Raw genomic sequence first — 18,700 nt, forward strand, 5'->3', positions numbered from 1 at the left:
TAAGGAACGTGTTTTTCATACACACACACAGAGAGAGACCACTGAAATAGTTTGGTCTGTGCTTAAAAAACTTCAAAGGAATGCAGAGGGGGCGTGTCCAACTCGCCAACCATCCTCAAAATCTGATTGGCTGCTCCAGCTGCCAGCCTCACGTCTCTAGACTCTGATTGGCTCATTGCCTCGTGTGTGTAAAATCAACTATCCGCACACTGCTCTGTGATCTGGTGCTTCTTTAATTTTTTTTTTTTTTTCATTTTTGTTATTCTTTGGGTTAATTTTTAAATCTATGTTTATTCTTTTTAGAGTCAGAGCTCAACCGCAAGATGACAAAGACCTTTATCTTCATCTTCTGTTTCCTATTTCATCCCAAATAAAAGTGCTTGGAAACTCATTAAATCTTTCCGAAGATTCAATTGTGGAGAAAAACTTGTGATTTCAGTGTTTTTGTGCTGATACCTGCTCCACAGCGCCCCCTAGCTGAAAAAAAAGGCGTTAAATGTTGGATTTTGATGATTCATAGGGTTTGTTTGTTGGGTGTTTGAAAAAACTAGTCCCACATTTTTTCTTCTAAACAGATTACAATTTATTTTCTGTGAACCAGACACATTAAAAATCAAAAATTTGTCACAGTATTTTTGTAACTCAGTGGGCGTGGCCACAAACGACCACCAAAGTTTACCGATTTTTCTCTACTTACTGAAAACCTTTGTAGCTATGAGATGTCTGATCTGTCTGGTGACCGAGCGTCAGTCGTGTCTGGTTTTGTTTGGTTCCTCTGTGATTATTGTTTCTGTGTCGTCTGTGATCTTAGCTCCACAACTTCAATGGAAATACACTGATGTAAAAACAGGCCTTTGTATTTGAATAAATCATCTTTCCTGCTATTGTTGCCTGGAATTAAACCTCTGATCACGCTGTTTGACCAGAGCAGGGGTCTGCAACCTTTATTTTTAAAAGAGCCGTTTTTCCTCAGCTCACCTGGATTAAAGTCATTCAGGAGCCAAAAAATCTACTTTATCTTCAAATTAAGACAAAAAAAGTGTATAATCAGGTGAATAATTATCTAAAGGAGAAGTTTTTGTGTTTATAAATTTGTACATGTGATTTCTTAGTTTTTTATTTTAAATAAATTTGTAATGTCATAGATTTTATAAATTTGCAAAATTTATGAAATTTTAATAAGTCGGAAATTAAAAAAAAAATGAAAATTGAAAAATTAAAAAAAATAAATTTAAAAAATATGCACAATTTCAAAAAAATAGCTGAAATGTCATAAAAAAACCTAAATAATGCAATTTCAAAATTTTGCTTAATTTTCAGATTGTTAAAACTTTCTAAAATTGCAAAAAAAGAGGGATTTCCGTAAAAAAAATCTTCAAAAAATGTGGAATTCGTTTTCCTAATTTGCAAAAAATGTCAAAAAAAAAAACAAAACAAAAAAAGTCCCAAAAAATAATAAAAAAAAAATGCAAAAAAATTACAAAAAAATTAAAAGCTTTGTTTATAGAGGTGATGCATTTTTACCCCAAATTTAATATTATGATTTTACTTAGTGTCTGTGTTGTTATCATTAACAGCCTCTGTAAGAAAAATATTAAAATCCCTATGTTTTGATAATATTTTTAAAGCTTCAAGGAGCCACTGCAAAGGAGTCAAAGAGCTGCATGAGGCTCCAGAGCCACAGGTTGAACACCCTTGGACCAAAGCGTGAGATGTTAAAAAGTGGGATCTTCTTCTTCGTCTTGTTCGGTAATTTAAAGTGTAACCAGTGACTTCAGACTAACCAATCCCTCATGACTGACGCTAGCTGTGGCTTCCTGCTGCAGTCCCAGGAGGAGGAGGAGGAGGAGGAGAGATGAGGAGGTGAAGCTGAGGAAAAGTAGGACAAGTTAACCAACAAGCGAGGAGGAGTTATGATGTTTTTTATTTTGAGAAAGTGGTTTTCAGTGCAGCAGGGACATTAATGAGCTATAACACAGGAAGTATGGTGACGACGTGTAACTCAGAAGATACCAATTATCATTAGTCAAGGAGGCTGATAATCAATACTTGGAGCAGATATTTATTTACAGTAAAAGTGAAAATATTATATATATATATATATATATATATATATATATATATATATATATATATATATATATTGATAAAAATAGAAATCTTGGCATTCAAATTTTGAATAACACTAACCTCAACACTTGACTTTGTTAAAACGTCTTAAAGCATATTTTTTATCAAATGGCTCCCAGGCTCAGCAGCATTTTTTAAAAAGTTAAATAAAACAGAAAAGTTCTCTGCAATAATGTTTTCAGAAAAACGGCAGATGCTAATATGCTTCAAATGCCAAATATTGGCTAATATCCCTATTATTATTTTTTTGTATAACTGAGAGAGTTGATGCTTCACAAAGTCTGTCATGCCCCTGGTAGGTGGCAAAACATCACCTACATCCTCACCTGACTGAAGATAATTATCATATTAAAGCCTAACTGTTGTTTACAGAGGACAGGAAGTGAATGAGTGAAGGTGAAAGTTGAGTTTTGTTTCACTGTATTCTTCAAAATGAGCTAAGAGTTTATTCACCCTCAGTTTTCCTGTGGGTTGTGAACTTCCAGCGCGCTCAGACTGAGTCTGTGTGGATATGACGATAAATGAGGATCACTGTCACCGCCCTCATTCAACCTTGAGAGATGGAGGAGAGAAAAAGTAGATTAAATCTCAGAATGATGTCAGACACATTAATCTGCTTATTTTATGATCCATCTCTCCTCAAACTGTGCCATTTCTTCTCTTTCCACCTCCACATGGGGGCGCTGTTACCCTGCTCTCTGCTCTCTGCCTGGCGTGTCTCCTCATGGACCCAAATGGAGGCAAAGAAGGGAAACTAACACAGATACTTTGGCTTTCCGGATCTGCAAAGTCATGATAAGTTTCCTCCTGGAGGTGTTGGAGCTGTGAGGAGCAGAGGAGCAGAGGAGGAGGGAGCGTTTCTCCGCAGCCACTTTCTGTCTCTGCGCGGCGGAGGCTGTTTCTGACGGATCCGGATCAGGAGAGGAGCTGTGCTTTTTGTCCTCCACGAAGCAGAGCGGGAAAGTGTGCGAACCGCGCCGCTGCAGCATCGGTGAGGCTGGGAGGACGTGACGTGCATCCTGAGGAGTGATCCGCGTTTTTTTTTTTCTTCTCCCAACTCGAGCATCGTCTAATCAGATCAGCACAAGCAGTTCTCAGTGACCTCTCCGGACTTTTCCCCTCTCGTTTATCGATTCACAGCGGATCATTCTCGACTTTTTCTTCCTCTTTGGGACATTAAGCCGAAATGGCGTCCCTGTATCAGAGATTCACCGGGAAGATCAACACCAACAATTCGTTCCCCAAGCCCCCGGAGGCGAGCCATCTCCTCGGGCACGGTGCGGGAGACGGGGAGAGGCCGGCGGAGAGCACGCAGCCCCGGCTCCAGGCTGCGTTCCGGGCGCGGAGCGAGGACGAGGACGTAAGCAACCGTCACCTCTTCCACTTTAGCTCAGCTTCACGCGTCTTCATGCTGGTTTTTAACCTCTCTAACGATAAATTCTGCTTTAAAAGTCAAAGTTTGAAAACTTGTGCGTCATCCTCTCAATTGGTCGCCCTGGACGTCAATAAGTGACGCAGCGGTTACGTCGTTCTGTCATGAATCGATCAGAAAGAGCGGCAAAGACACACAGGCTGTGTCTGGATGGTCACGTGCTCATCTTAAAATGAGTCACGCGGCAGCTTTTCCCGCTCTCTGTTCCTCTGTTTACCCTCCGTGCAGGGTCACTCTCCCTTTCTGCTCTCTAACCCTCCTTTAAACCCGTGTTTTCTGCTCTTTCCTCCTCCTTCCTGAGAGTTTACCGTCTCCAAACACTCAGACCGGAAACTTCCCGCCCTGTGAGTGGAGCTGTCCCCGGTGCTGAGGCGGATTTACCCGCTGCTGTCGCTCTCCATGGTGCTGAAACATTAACTCAGCTAAACCGCTTTTTGTGGAGCTGCTTTCATTTTCTGCTCACTCTGGAGTTTTTTAAACACCCCATTGTGGCTGCGCTGGATATATTGGCTTTGTTGAGGCTGTTTTTTCCCCCGACTGTGGGATTCTGTGAGTTGATGTGTTTACTGTGAAAAGGCAACCTGCACATTTTCCCCTTACACCTGGTACATAACAGCTCAGACTCTGTGCTGGGTGATTTCAGCCTGTTTCCTGCTCACACAGGAGTTTTAATCTCCTGACTCGTGAAGTTGTTTCCTGCAGCTGCTGTTTGACTTTGCATCATGGGCTTAACTGTGCACTTACTCGATTTGCAGGATTTCTGAGTTTAGGCCTTGTCTCAGTTTCTCTAACACTTTCTAACAGACGTAACAGTCCCCTGATGATGCTAACCAAACTTCTCTCCGGCGTCTCTGACGGGCACGTTTGCAGTGACACGTTATTGTGGATCACTCTAGACTTGCAAAACTTGCAAACTTTCTGCTTTTACACTGCCCCTAGAGTTTGATGTACATACTGCATTTTGCATACCTTAAATACTTTTCAATCACTAACCTTAAAACACAAACCTCTCTCTGAGTTTATGATTTGTTTCCAAAGAAATTAACAAAACTGCAAAATAAAACGAAGTACTCTCAGAGTTGAAATCATTTTTTTTTAAACTAAAGAGTGAAATAAAGCAGTTCAACTCTTAGCTCTTTAAAGAAGACATATGATGCTGATCCCTGATTTAATACTTACATATAATATAATAAATTTGAAAACAAGACCTTTCACCCCCTGAATTTGCAAAAAATGAGATATCGTATTTTTCCTTCGTGACGACAGGATCCTTTCTTTTTATTGGAGTAATCAGATAAAGCAGCTCCTCCTCTGTGATGTCAGTTAGTCACACAACCGCCACCGAGGGATACACCCACCAAGAGCCGACTGACTGAGAGCTGGATGCAGGGACTCTGCTCTGCTGAGCAGCTCGGCTTTACATGGTGAATTAGCAGTTAAAACACTGTAGTTTTAGCAGACGTGGTAATACTTGTGAGACTGTGATATTTGCCTGCTTGTTCTGACATGCACTGTGAACCTATAGTAATAACATAGTGAGGAACTGACGGTAGAGGCGATCTTTAGACGACACTTTCAGCATGATGGATAAAACAGACAGAGAAAAGTGAAGGAGCAGGATGGAGCCCTGTTATAGAAATAGTTTATTGGTGAAGTCTGCCTATATTTCCACGTATAAACTCTACATGTTACAGTACCGCTTTGACTCACCACGCTGAAGCATCCTGAGATGATCTGTGTCCAGGTGGATTTTCTTCCTCCTGAGCTGCAGAACCGTCTGGGTCTGACTCAGGGTCCAATACAAAAGGACGTATCCTACACTCTGCCATTTTATTACTGCTATCAATGCCTTACGGTGAAGTTTTGGCAAACAGCAAACTTGCTCGGTCTGCTCCATCCAATATGGCGATTTTGTAAATACTGCCATGCTGCAAAAACCACCCCCTGGCTCTACCCCCTCTGCCCCTCTGATAGAACTGACCAATCAGAGCACAAAGGGCTGTGACGTTGCGAGGTTACTGGAGGTCATTCTCCAAACGGAGCGTTTCAACGAGATCTTCAGAATGGCCTAAAATGAGGATATTGAGAACGCTATCGTGGGGCAATGAAGGAACTAAATGACTTGTACTGAGGGCAGAAATGCTTTACAGGCATCCTAGTCTGACATAGTGAAAAGGAGAAACAAGCATGATACGTCCCCTTTAAAGGCATGCATCTTTCTGGCGTTAGCATCAGCTAGCTTTGTGTTTAAGAGTTTGGATCATGAAATTTATACCAACATGCTTTTTCTTTGCTTCAAAGTTTTATTTCAGTCATAGTTTGTCACTAATGATAGATGTGATACTAATAACTAACAGTAGAGGGAGCTGTTGGTTTTGAAGTGTAAGAAACTTGCTGTTAGCTTTGTTAGCATTTGTAAAGTTGCTTTTTTAGGCTGAAAAACTCAGGGTTGAACATCATTTCCTGATTCTCTCAGACCTCAGCTCTCTCAGGAGTCCAGTGAGTCTCAGGTTGTGTTTTAATTCAGCTGCAGCATCCTCCAGGTGTGGCGTGTGGCGTGCTAACCTGTGCTGCAGCAGTGTGTGTGTGTGTACAGTAAGGAGCAGGAGGTGAAAACACACTCTGAGCTGCACATGAATATAACATGAGCTGCGTTATTGACCGGTGGTCCTGTCTTTTGTTAGCAGGAGCAGAGAACTCCGACATAATCTGAAATCAATACCAACGGTGATGTATGGTCCCTGCTCCTCAGCCTGAGCGGTGGGGGGTCAGCTTTGCTGGACGTGGAGAGCTCTGAGTGAGGCGCAGAGTGATGATGATGATGATGATGGTGATGAAACCTCCGCTTCCTCGTTCAGACGGTGTGTTTTGGGCCTCCTGCTCTTTCTGAATGTCAGGCCCGGCTCTGGCGCCGATCCAGCTGCGTGGCCTTAACGAGCGTGTGCTGGAGGTGACATTTGCGTCACGCTGTGAGGATGAGACTCTGAGCCCACTGGGATGAAGAGCTCATCCACTGATTCAGCCAACACGCCGCCTCCCCGCCTCCCTGCCACTTCAGAGCTCCATCCACCCGTCGGTGCTCGTCTGCTCACTCAGCACTTCTTCTCCGTCAGGACAGTTCACCTTCCTCCTCAGGTGAAGCTTTTGTTTCCCCAGCAACGTCTCTCTGACGGTGTTTCTTCTTCCTGTTACTCTTTTTTTTTCTGGTTTCCCTCTGAGATTAAACTCACATCAGCCTAAAGCTCCACACGCTGACGTTTAATTCCCCAAAATGAGCGGAGAGAAGTTTTTAATCCTGTGCAGAAGTAAAAGCACAGAGCAAGAGTTAAAAAGTCCTTCAATAAGAGTCAGCGCTGTGCTTTTAGAAAACAAACCAGTTTGTGTTGATGACACACAGAGGTGTGTGTGATCGGTGTGTGTGATCGGTGTGTGTGATCGGTGTGTGTGAGCTCCACATCAGGACTAATCCTCCCTCAGATCAGCCGTGCATTTAAACATCTCATTATCTCTTTGTGTTTGGACTGAGCTCAACTTACTCTCCATTTCCAGCGTAATCCCGCTCTGTCAATACATTTGATTGTGATCTCAGTCTGAAATCCTTTCTGATGATGATGATGATGATGGTTCCCCGGCTGCTGCAACAACTCATTACGATCACATCAAACAGACTCTTCTTTTTCAGGGTTCGTTGGCGTGTTTTTTTTGCATCTTTGGGAACGTTTGTCACATTAAACCAGGCCTCGTCCTGTGTATAAAGATTCCTTGTGTGAGAGTGCATGAGAGAGCCTGTGTAAAACATGCAGCCGTGTGATTGGCCGAGCAGTGAAAGGGGCGGGTCTTCCTCTGTCTTAAGGAGCTGGAGGTGAATGATGAATGAACCTGTGTCAGTTAAGGAGCTGGTGTGTTGATGAATGTGTTCATGTCTGAAAAAAAAAAGAATATTTGGGAAGAATAAATTGAAAATTCAAATAAATAAACAAACAAATAAATAAAAATACAAATATAAAAGAAAAAATGATGTTGATTCTGATATTTGACAGAGGAAAATTCTGATATCTGATTGGTCAGCTGATTAACTTAAAAGATAAATTTGAAACAATGAATAAATAAATAAGTAAATAAATAAATAGATAAATTAATAGTTAAATAAAAATTCAAATATTTTTTTAAAAATATGTTGATTCTGATATTTGACAGAGAAAATTCTAAAAACGGATTAGTCAGCTGACTTACATGGAAAACAAATTGGAAAATAAATAAATAGATAAATGAATAAAATAGATAAAAAGATAAATAAATAGATAAATGGTAATCAAAATATTTTAAAAAATGATGTTGATTCTGGTATCTGACAGAGTGATTTTGATAACTGATTAATCAGCCGAATAACTTTAAAAACAAATTAAAATAAATAAAAGAATAAATAAAATAGATAAATAAATAGATAAATGGAAATAAAATAATTAAATACGATAAATTTGATTCTGATATTTGTCAGAGAGAAATTCTAATAGCTGATTAGTCAGCTGATTAACTTAAAAAACAGATTAGAAAATAAATAAATAAATAAATGTATCTATAAATACATAAAATAGATAAATAGATAAATGAAAATACAAATATTTTTAAAAATGATGTTGATTCTGATATTTGATAGAAAAAAGATTGGATAAATAATTAATCAGCTGATTAACTTTAAAAACAAATCAAAATAAATATTTAAAATAAATTTAAAATATGAATAATAAATATCATAACATTTATTACATTATAAATAAATAAAACATTTAGAAAATGTATTTTGCATCCAGAACTCCAACAGCAACGAAGATATAAATTACAGGTAAAACAATTTACTGTTTTATAACATTTTTTCCTGAAGTGTTTACCTTTTTGTTTTATAATTGATTATACGATTAAATAACCCTGACAAAAGTGTCAATTTTTTATTTTTTTCTATACTTCATTGTCAACATTTTATTAAGTTAATAAGTAAATAAATATCAAATTCGTGAAAAAGTTATATCAATAAAACTGCTAACCGATAGCATATGAGTGCAATTTGCCATCTACGTTAGCATTGAGCTAGTACTATGTTTTCTGTATTGTTTCTTGTCCATTAGGAAATGTGTAACATGTTGAATGTGTTGACTCTTGTTACAGAGTGATGTTTGTTTCTTTATCTGCTCAGTTTAACAGACAGGGAGGAGCTTAAGCTAGGTTAGCACAACTTTAGCAACGCTACGTAAATCCTGTGTCATTCGTCATGGAAGAAATGTTGAGTCATTGTTGATTACACAGCGTCGTTATAAAGCCACCTGTCCAGAGCTCCATCTAGTGGAACAACGGTGCAGTGACATCATTCTGTGTGACTGTGTGAGAAATGAAGAATGTATCAGCGTTTCATCAGATAAACTCTGGCCAATTAAATCGTCTGGCTGATTTGTCGGTCCTTTAAAGTGATAAAAAGTTTTCTGCTCCTTTCCTCGACCCAAAACCAGGAGACAGAGTTAAACCGTCTTTCCTCACCTCAGAGCGACAGGTTTGCAGCCTCGCAGTGTGTGTGTGTGTGTGTGTGTGTGTGTGTGTGTGTGTGTGTGTGTGTGTGTGTGTGTGTGTGTGTGTGTGTGTGTGTGTGTGTGCGTGTGTGTGTGTGTGCGTGTGTGTGTGTGTGTGCGTGTGTGTGTGTGTGTGTGTGTGTGTGTATGTGTGTGTGAGGCACGTATTCCCACAGTTTCACACTTTTTCATCTTACTTATTCTGGGCTCTGACGGCTCTGCAGCTGCATTATAAAGAGCGAAGGAGAAAAAAAGATAAATCCAGCAGCGTGCATTAATGCAGACACACTTTCTCCTTTTTATCTTTTGTCAAACACACACACACACACACACAGACACACACACACACACACACGCACAGATATATATATTAATGCACACAGAGACTAAATGAGCGTATTTCTCTGGGTATGGATTATCAGACAGCTCAGCTCTGAAACAGCCTTTTAATAAGCTGGACCATATCTGATTTGTTTCAGGACGAGATAAATAATCATGATGAAGAAAAGAAGCGGCTGAGCTGCTGGATGAGTTTTTATTCTCGGCTCTCTGTCGACACATACAGAGGATGTTGGAGGTGTAATTTGGCTTTTTCTATCGCTCTTTAAAGATCACACCATGAAGACTCCATTAGATCCTGCAGACTGTAACTCCTGATGAAACGTTTTCTTTCCCCTGTGGAAAGTTTTGTCACGTTAGCCTAGCGAGCAGCTAGAGCTGTGAAGCATAAATTCAGCATACTGTTTGGGAAAGGAAAAAAATTCAAACAATTCCTAAAAAAAAAGAGAAAAAGAGCTTTTCAGGCGTGATCTCTGACTGGAGGATGTGAAATAACAAAAAGTCCAGGTGGTCTGTTTGATACTTGGGGGAAGGTTTGTTTTGTTGTTGTTAGTTTCATTCAGAGCCAAAGTTTTACAGCTGAAACCAGCTTGATTAGTACTAGAGTTAACCATTGTAGAGTAAACATTATGATCCAGTTTGATCCAGTTTGAACCTTTAGACTGTCTAAAACTAAGATTTTGAGCCTCAGCGATCATCATCATTAAAATGCTTGTTTTTGGCCCTGCTAGCATCAGATATCATCAGACAGACATTTAACCCCCAAGAATAATCTGAATATTTAATCTGGTGTCTATTTAACCCAGAGGTCTGCAAACTTTCACTTTCAAAGGAGCCATTTTTCCTCAGCTCACCTGGATTAAAGTCATTCAGGAGCCACAAAATCTACTTTATCTTCACTATAAAGACAAAAAAGTGTGTACAATTGTAAACATAGTTAAAATATGGTGAAAAATCATCTAAACAAAACGTTTTTTGAATTTAATATTTTAAACAAGTTTGCTAAAATTTTTAAATCTTTCAAAAAAAGAAAATATTTTTTTTAAATTGATGTTTTTTTAAAATAATATATTATTGATATATATAATATATTATTAATATATATTTAAATAAATTATTTAAAAAATAACATTTTTGAAACTTAAAAATTTGCCAAAATTTCAAAAGTTTTCAATTTTCAAAAATATATATTTTTTAAAGAAAAGCAAATTTCTAAAAGTTGCACATATTTTGATTTTTTTTTTTTGAATAATGCTTTAATTTGATAACCTATCGATAATGTCACCGAACGTATCATTTTTAGTTGTTTGTTAATGTCTTGCCACATATCAAGCATGTATATTAAGGCGGCACGTTGCAGAAACCCCCCCCCCCTTGTATTTAAGTGTTGCATCTACAAAAATTTGTAAAAATTCTGCAAGTATTAAAAAAAGGGATTAAAAAAAATTGCAAAAACTTAGGAAAAAAAATCAAGAAAATTGTGAAATTTCTAAAATGTATTCAAATTTTAAAAATATTAGAAACTTTAGTAATTTAAAAAAAAATGTAAAGGTTTTAATTTGCAAAAATAGAAAAAAAAATTATCAAACATTTGGAAAAGAAAATTGAAACCAAATAAATTTGAAGAATTTTTCTAAGAATTTTTAAATAAAAAAAATCTCAAAATTTGGAAATATTTGAAAGATTACTTATATTTGATTACATATTTTGATGATATTGCCAAACTAATATTTTTTTGTTGTTTTTTTGTTAATGTCTTGCCACATATCAGTCATGAATATTAATCCAGCATGTTGTCAGTTAAATGAATTCATCCTCACAGAATTAAAATCTGTATTATCTTCCAGATTAGTCTTTTTGTAGATGTAGTTATCTTCCCAGGGCTGTAAAACTTGAGGTTAGCCACAGGTGCATGGAAAGTTGGTGGGCTGTTGATGTTGTAGGAGGTGAAGTGGAGCGGTGGCAGGCTTTATTGACAGATGTGGCTAATTTGTTGTTTAGCATTGTTTAGCATGAAGCACACTGGCCTGTTTAAGAGGACACTAAATATTCACCCTGTGGGATTGTTAAAGTCATCATTTCAAGGCGTGTTAGCATGTAGCATGTAGCATTAATTCTGAATAATGAGCAAAGAAAGGCTCACAGAGCAGCTTTTGTCAGCAGTAAACAAACCCATGAGTTAACGTCATGTTTCACCACATGTTTAATCTCTGTGTTTGTTTCTCTCTAACATCGATTCCTTCGTCCTGAGCCTCTAATCCAAACAGCCTCTAATCAGACTAACAGCTCAGAGACCGCGTGCAGACACAGACCTCCTCTCTGCGCCTCCTTTTCTCTGCAAACTGATGTTAATGAGTTCAGAATAATGAAGTGCTACTCCTCTAATTCTGTCTGATTACAGAAACAATGTTTCTCAGCTTTTACCTCAATTTGTGTTGATGAGCAAATGGTGAGTGAGCGATCAATACCGGCACTGAAGGGATGGACTCATCAGTCTGCACGCTGCATCCAGGGCGGCATCTGTGTGAGTGTGTGTGTGTGTGTGAGTGTGTGTGTGTGTGTGTGTGCTGAGGGCTCTTTAGACTCCTCTCCTGGAAAAGACAGAAAGGCAGTCGAGGAATAACAAACACAGAAACTCTGTGTCCTCTCGTCTTTTGACCCTTACAGCTCCTCGTCCTCGTCCTGATTCCTCTGTCGCCAACAAACGCTCAAACACCTCCAGCTGATCAAACACACACGTTCACATGCTCCACTTTCCCCCCCGCCATGCATTATGCAGCCAGCAGGGGGTAAATCGGCTGTATGCTTTATTTATCATCAGGGAGCGCTCTGCAGCCACGGCAGGAACACTTTCAGGTGTGTGTGTGAGTGAGTGTGTGTGTTTACATTAATCCATAATACAAATAAATAGTTTCTCAGAGCATTTTAGGAACATAGCCTTTAAAAAAGTCATAAAAGTAAAGAATGAGATCAGAAATATGATGTTTTCCCTCCTCCTCTTTAATTATTGCTAATTAGCAGGGATGAGTACCAACATGAGATAATCCCATCCCACTCACTCCAGGGATTAACAAAGTAATGAGGGATCAAATCAAAGTTTAACATAATTATTAAAATAATGACTGAACTTTGTGTGTTTTGCTTCATCATCACATGAATTCTTCTCAAAGAAGTACAATAAAGCCAAGAAGGATTTTTAATTGGAAATTAAAGAGACTTAAATGAATAATAATGTACACAGCAAACTACATCAAATTTTTCAAAGGGCTGTTTGCATGAACAGGTTAGTTTAACTGTATTTAAAGTCAGAAATAAGCACTTTAATCATTTTTTTTGTATGATTTTTATTTTAATTTGTATATTATATATTTTGGATTTTTATTTATTTTTTAATAACATTTTATTATTATTATTATTATTATTATTATTATTATTGTTATTATTATTATTATCATCATTATTATTATTATTATTAGTAGTAGTAGTAGAAGTATCATTATTTTTTTTATTATTTTAATTTATTTGTCAAATAATTTGGATTTTTATTTTTTATCATAAATATTATTATTTTAAGTAGTATTATTATTAGTATAACTATATAATTATTATTTTTTATCTAAGTATTAATTTTATCAATATTTTAATTAATTAATCTGTTTTTAAAATATATATAAATCATATATTTTGGATTTTTATTTTTATTTTTATATTATGTATTTTGGATTTTAATTTATTTATTTATTTATTTATTTATTATTATTATTATTATTATTATTATTATTATTATTATTATTATTATTATTATTATTATCAGTATTTTAATAAATAAATATATATTTTTTTAACAGTGTGTTATCACTGAAATGAACAGACAAAAAATGATGGATTTCACAGTTAAATTTAACTCTTTACCTAATAAGACTAGTTGACATGACATGAGCATTGACATGAAATATAACGTGAAAAAAGGTATGAACATTAGAAATGTAACAAGTTGTCATATAAATGTATCAGCATTACAGAAAAATGGACAGTAGATCGGTTTTGGCACTGAAATATAAAATAAAAAAATTATATAAAAAAATAAAAAATATATATAAAAACAAAAAAAAATATTAAATGGTTGGAAAATAACATCACATGCAACTTATAAACTATGTCTGAAGTTGATAGCTAATTTTGTTCCCTGAGAAGAAGAAAAACCTGTACAACAACAGTGTAAAGTAAAAAAAAAAACATTTATCAGGTGGGCTGAAAACAAAGTCTTAATGGCAAGCTAAAAGCTAACTTTTGAAATATTTTAGTGAGTTTTGTTTCATCTTTAGGTTGTTTTTAAGCAACAAGCTCTGAAACTGATCAACAAAACTGATAAAGATGTCGTAAAGAAGTTCAGCAGAACAGGAATAAATCTTTAAAAACCTTCAAAACCCTTTAAAAGCCTTTAAAAACCTTTAAAACCCTTTCATTGTGAAGACAAAAAGCAAACAAACAGCACGCTGTGTTCCCAGCCCTTTAAAAGCGGTTCGTCTCTTCTGAAGAGGAACAGGAGCTGTTGGCCTCCTCTCTGTTTGTCTCTGTCAGGCTCTGAAAGCTGTTTGTAAAGAAGTGTAAGAAACAAACTGAGCTGCAGGAGAACGGGTTCAGGATAACTCCTTAAAAAAAGGTGATCCATCATGACCGAGGTGTTTCATTCCTCTGCTGGCGTCTGCAGCTCTCCACCTGGTGCTGTCGTCCGCTTTGTGTCGCCGCTGCTCGACTGGCAGCGAGCTGACGGTAACAGATGGGAGCATTAATAACTTCATCTCAGCGTAAAATGAATTCATATCCGGACCCTTCACCAGCGTTTTCACTGCAGGGGGAGGAGGAGGTGGAGAAAAGGAGGTGGAGGACAACACAAAGGGCTCCTCTGCTGGGTTTAAAGTGGAGCTCTGTGCTGTTATCCATCTCCCTGACACATGCACACAGCTGTATGCACACAGCTGTATGCACACAGCTGTATGCACACAGCTGTATGCACACAGCTGTATGCACACAGCTGTATGCACACACAGGCCTGCTCCTGAAGAGCCGTGCTCCTGAAGAGCTGTGCTGCCTTTTTACGTGTCAGAGAGCCAGAGCGCTGATTTAGTCATTATTTATGACCGGACACAAGGTTCCTACGGTTAGGGAGGGAGGGCAGATAAATCTGTAACACCAGGAAACAACGAGCAGCAGATTTAACCAACTTAACACTGAAGGTGACTTTAATATGATGCAACGTGGCAGTAACTGACCGTGCTGTAACTGTGATGAGTTTACAAAGCAGGCGTTCGATTCTGAAGACTTGGTATCATCTGTTGTTGTTCGAGACCAAGGGTCCTCAACCTGTGGCTCTGGAGCCTCATGTGGCCCTTTGACTCCTCTGCAGTGACTGTAGCTTTAAAAAATATTATTGAAATAAAGAAATTTTAATTTTTCTAACAGAGGGTATTGATGATTTAAGACACTGACACTAAATAAAATCATATGTTAACATTTTGTTAAACTAAATATGCAGCACTTCTAAAACATTTTTGCTATTTTTTTGGAATTGTTTTGTAATTTTTTCAAATTTGGAAAAATAAATAAAAAAAATTTAAGTTCTTTTTTTAGAATAAATAAAAAATAGTAGAAATAACTTTAATTCCCTTTTTAATTTTTTTTTTTTTTGCAAACATTTGAAATTATTTTATTCTTTTGGAAAATTTAGCAAATTTATAAAATTAATTTTTGCAAATTTATTTTTTTTGGCAAATATTTGAAATTAATAAAAAGGCATTTTTGCAAATTTTGCCGCATTTTTTAGATCTTTTTTTTTTTTTTTTAAAAGAACAAAAAAAAAGATGAGGTACGCAATATAACCCCTGTATGTTATCAGGAAGAATTGTTTCAACAATTTTAAGAAGTATTGAAAAATTAAAAAATGTCAATTTCCATTTTTTTTGTAATTATTTGGAAGTTTAATTGGTTCAAAAGGTTTGTGTTGTTTCTGCATTTCAAATTATTTATGTTTTTGCAAATATTCTTTTTTTTTATTAAATTCTGCAAATTATTGCAACTATTTGGAATCCTTTTTTTTCAATTTATGTGATAATTTGTGAAATTTTACCATTTTTTTAGATAAAAGATTTGTATGTTTTATTCTTAATATTATTATTATTATTATTATTATTATTTACATTTATATTTCTTTCTGTCTTTTTTCTTTCTTTTTTTTTTCTTTGGAAAACTTGCAAATTTTTAAAATTTAAAGTTTTTGGGAATTATTGCAACTGGTCGAAACCCCATTAAATTTGCACTATTATAAAAATTTTGACATTAAATTTTTTTCAATTTTTTGAAAATTTGCACATTTATTGAAAATAAAAAAAACAACAGTACACATGTACAATTTTAAAAACACAAAAAACTTCTCATTTAGGTAATTTTTTTTTACCAGACTTTTATTATTTATAGAATTTAATACACCTCATAGTCTTTATAGTGAAGATAAAGTAGATTTTGTGGCTCCTGAATGAGTTTATTCCAGGTGAGCTGAGGAAATATCGGCTCCTATGAAAGTAAAGGTTTCAGACTCCTGATCTGGTCTGAAGGAAATAAAATCATCAGCTGCAGTGACGCTGCTTTGCCACTAGAGGCTGTCCTGCTGCTGTCTCTGACTGAGGCGCATCAACAGGCCGCTGCCAGAGCCTGAAACGGATCGTTCTGGAAGCCGGGTCTGCAGGGACCGAAGGCCAGCTGCACAAAGTGAGGTTAAATCAATGATACGGGAGAATGAGGGATGATGAAAAGACAGAACAGAGACAGGGGGAGGAGGAGAGGGAGGGGGGAGGAGGGGGAGAGACGGACAAGATAATACATTTGCCTTAAAGGCAGAGGGGCCAGCAGAGGAAGAGGCTTCATCAAAAGCAGAATCCCATAATTGAGCAGCAGATGATATCATAAAAGATGAAGAGCGGCAGAGAGGAGGTGACGCCGGCCGCTACAGACACAGACGCAGACACAGACACAGACGCTGTGAGGCTGTCAGGATTTCAGGTGGAGGTGAAAACGAGGAGGCGCTCACTCATTAGTGGCGTTTCTGTCTTCTTAAACAAAACACTGCGTCTTTGTTTCTGTCCTGAAGAGACCTCCCCTCTTAAATCTGGAGATAAGACGAGAAAAGACGGGATTTTTTCCCCACGTTTGGCCTTTAAGGAGCAAAGCCTGAGGAATCCCATCTTTTGTTTCTTTATCCTCTTATCTGAGGCGAGAAAATCCTCGTTCTGAAGTCAACACGGCTTATTAACTTTCAGAGCTCTTACCTGTGTCACTTTTTTCTTTGTTTAATCAAAACACAGGAGCGACTATAACCCTGGGAAATCAACGCTTCATTGTAAACCAGCTTATTTACCAATCACAGAGCTGCGTTAAATACTTTATCTCTGCTGGGGAAAAGTCTGTAACGATATAAATTAATCAGGGACAATCAGATCTCACAGGTTAGACATTTATAAAGTTTGATTTCACTCCGTCCTGTTGACAGTGTGGCAAAAAGGATGTTTGTGTTTCTTTCAGCCCCTGCTGTGACAGTGTGAAGCCTGTGCAGTTCTTCGAGTGTCCACTAGAGGCTGGCTGCAGAAGCACCAGAAACTACACACACACCCTTTGAAAAAGATAATCTATACAGTAGAAATAAACACGTTTACAGCCCGGTTAAAAAAAGTCAAAGTTATAAAACTTTAAGTTTTGCCCATAAAAGGGCGTGGCTGATTTGACTGACAGGTGGGCACCATGTGACCGTTAGCAGAGAGGCTAAAGACCCGACTCTCTAAACTCATCCTTATTTGAAAAATGAGGGAAAGAATTAGCATTTCCAATACAGACCCTGTCCTCCTTCAACTTCTAGGTAACGTGAAAGGAGCGGGTGGTTTTGTGGAGTAGAATCCAGACAGGGTGAGACCAGACCCCTGACACCAAGTGGATTTTGCATCATCACCTGTTCACTATACATAATCCCAGGGGTCTGCAACCTTTACTTTTATAGGAGCCATTTTTCCTCAGCTCACCTGGACTGAAGTCATTCAGGAGCCACAAAATAAAACAAAGTAAATAAATAACTAATAATTACCTTAACAGGGAGGTTTTTGTGTTTAAAAAATATTTAAATGTGATTTATAAGTTGTTTTTATTTTCAAAGAAAATTGCAAATATATATTCTTTTAAATAGAAAAAATATTGTAATGCCATTATTTTCATAAATTTGAAAAAAAAAATAAATTTCAAAAAGTTGCTTAATTAAAAAAAAATTGAATTAAAAAAAAATCAAAATCTTTTCCCCAAAAAAATGTGCAAATATTAAATTTACTTCTAAATATTTTATAAAATTTTTCAACATTTTATGAATGAAAAAAAAGAAAAAGTATCTTTTTTTTTAATTGCTGAATTTTTGAAAATTGTAAAAATTAAAAAGGAATTTGAAATATATATTTCTATATAAGAGTGAATTATAAATAATTTGCAAAAAAAATAAATAAAAAAAAGCAAAATTTTTTGCAAAATTCTTATTTTTCTGGGAGCATTATTGCAAGAGGTGCTGCCTGTGTAGTTTAACAAAATTTTAATGCAAGACTTTGTCTTGTTTAGGGCTGTAAAACTTGAGGTTAGCCACAGGTGCATGGAAAGTTGGTGGGCTGTTGATGTTGTAGGAGGTGAAGTAGAGCGGTGGCAGGCTTTATTGACAGATGGGATGAAGATTTCAGAAAGAAAAATCTAAAAAAATGTGGCAAAATGTGCAAAAATGCCCTTTTATAGATTTATTATATTTGCCATTAAAATCATTAATTTGCAAAAATTAATTTTATGAATTTTACAAAATAATTTGAATATTCCAAAAAATTGAAAAATCTTCAAAAAATATTTTTTTTTAATTAAAAAAAAATAATTAAATAAAATTGCAGACAAAATTGGCAAAAACATTTAGTTAAAAAAATGTTAACCCATGATTTTAGTTAGTGTCAGTGTCTTTAATCATCACCCTCTGTAAAAAAACAGAAATTATTTTTTTCAATAAAATTATTTTTAAAGCTACAAGGAGCCAAGACTGAGCGTTTCAGACATTTCTGTCATTCATTTTCCAACCCATTTTTCTTCCTTTGGCTTCAGGAATGTAAAGATCTCCTGCTTTCCTTTGTCACATTTATAAACTGAGATTCTTCGTGTCTTGATCGGTCGCTCGGATAAA

At 36.5% G+C, this 18,700-nt stretch overlaps 1 protein-coding gene across 4 annotated transcripts in view; it reads left to right on the forward strand.

The window, feature by feature from the left end:
• The window catches only part of dpp6a (dipeptidyl-peptidase 6a), a 329,725-nt gene that overhangs the window by 103,600 nt on the left and 207,425 nt on the right, over positions 1 to 18,700 (forward strand). The window contains exon 1 of one of the 4 annotated variants that reach the window (XM_074693086.1): positions 3,187 to 3,490. The exons of the other annotated variants lie outside the window; for them this stretch is intronic. Coding sequence (XP_074549187.1) covers positions 3,317 to 3,490 — 174 coding nt within the window. The 5' untranslated portion in view covers positions 3,187 to 3,316. Of the gene's footprint in view, positions 1 to 3,186; positions 3,491 to 18,700 lie in introns of those variants that run through there. 4 annotated transcript variants of the gene reach the window in all.

This window comes from Halichoeres trimaculatus, unplaced genomic scaffold, assembly GCF_033239565.1.
Source record: "Halichoeres trimaculatus isolate MK-OKI-2021-1 unplaced genomic scaffold, fHalTri1.1 fHalTri1_scaffold_18, whole genome shotgun sequence".
NCBI lineage: Eukaryota > Metazoa > Chordata > Actinopteri > Labriformes > Labridae > Halichoeres > Halichoeres trimaculatus.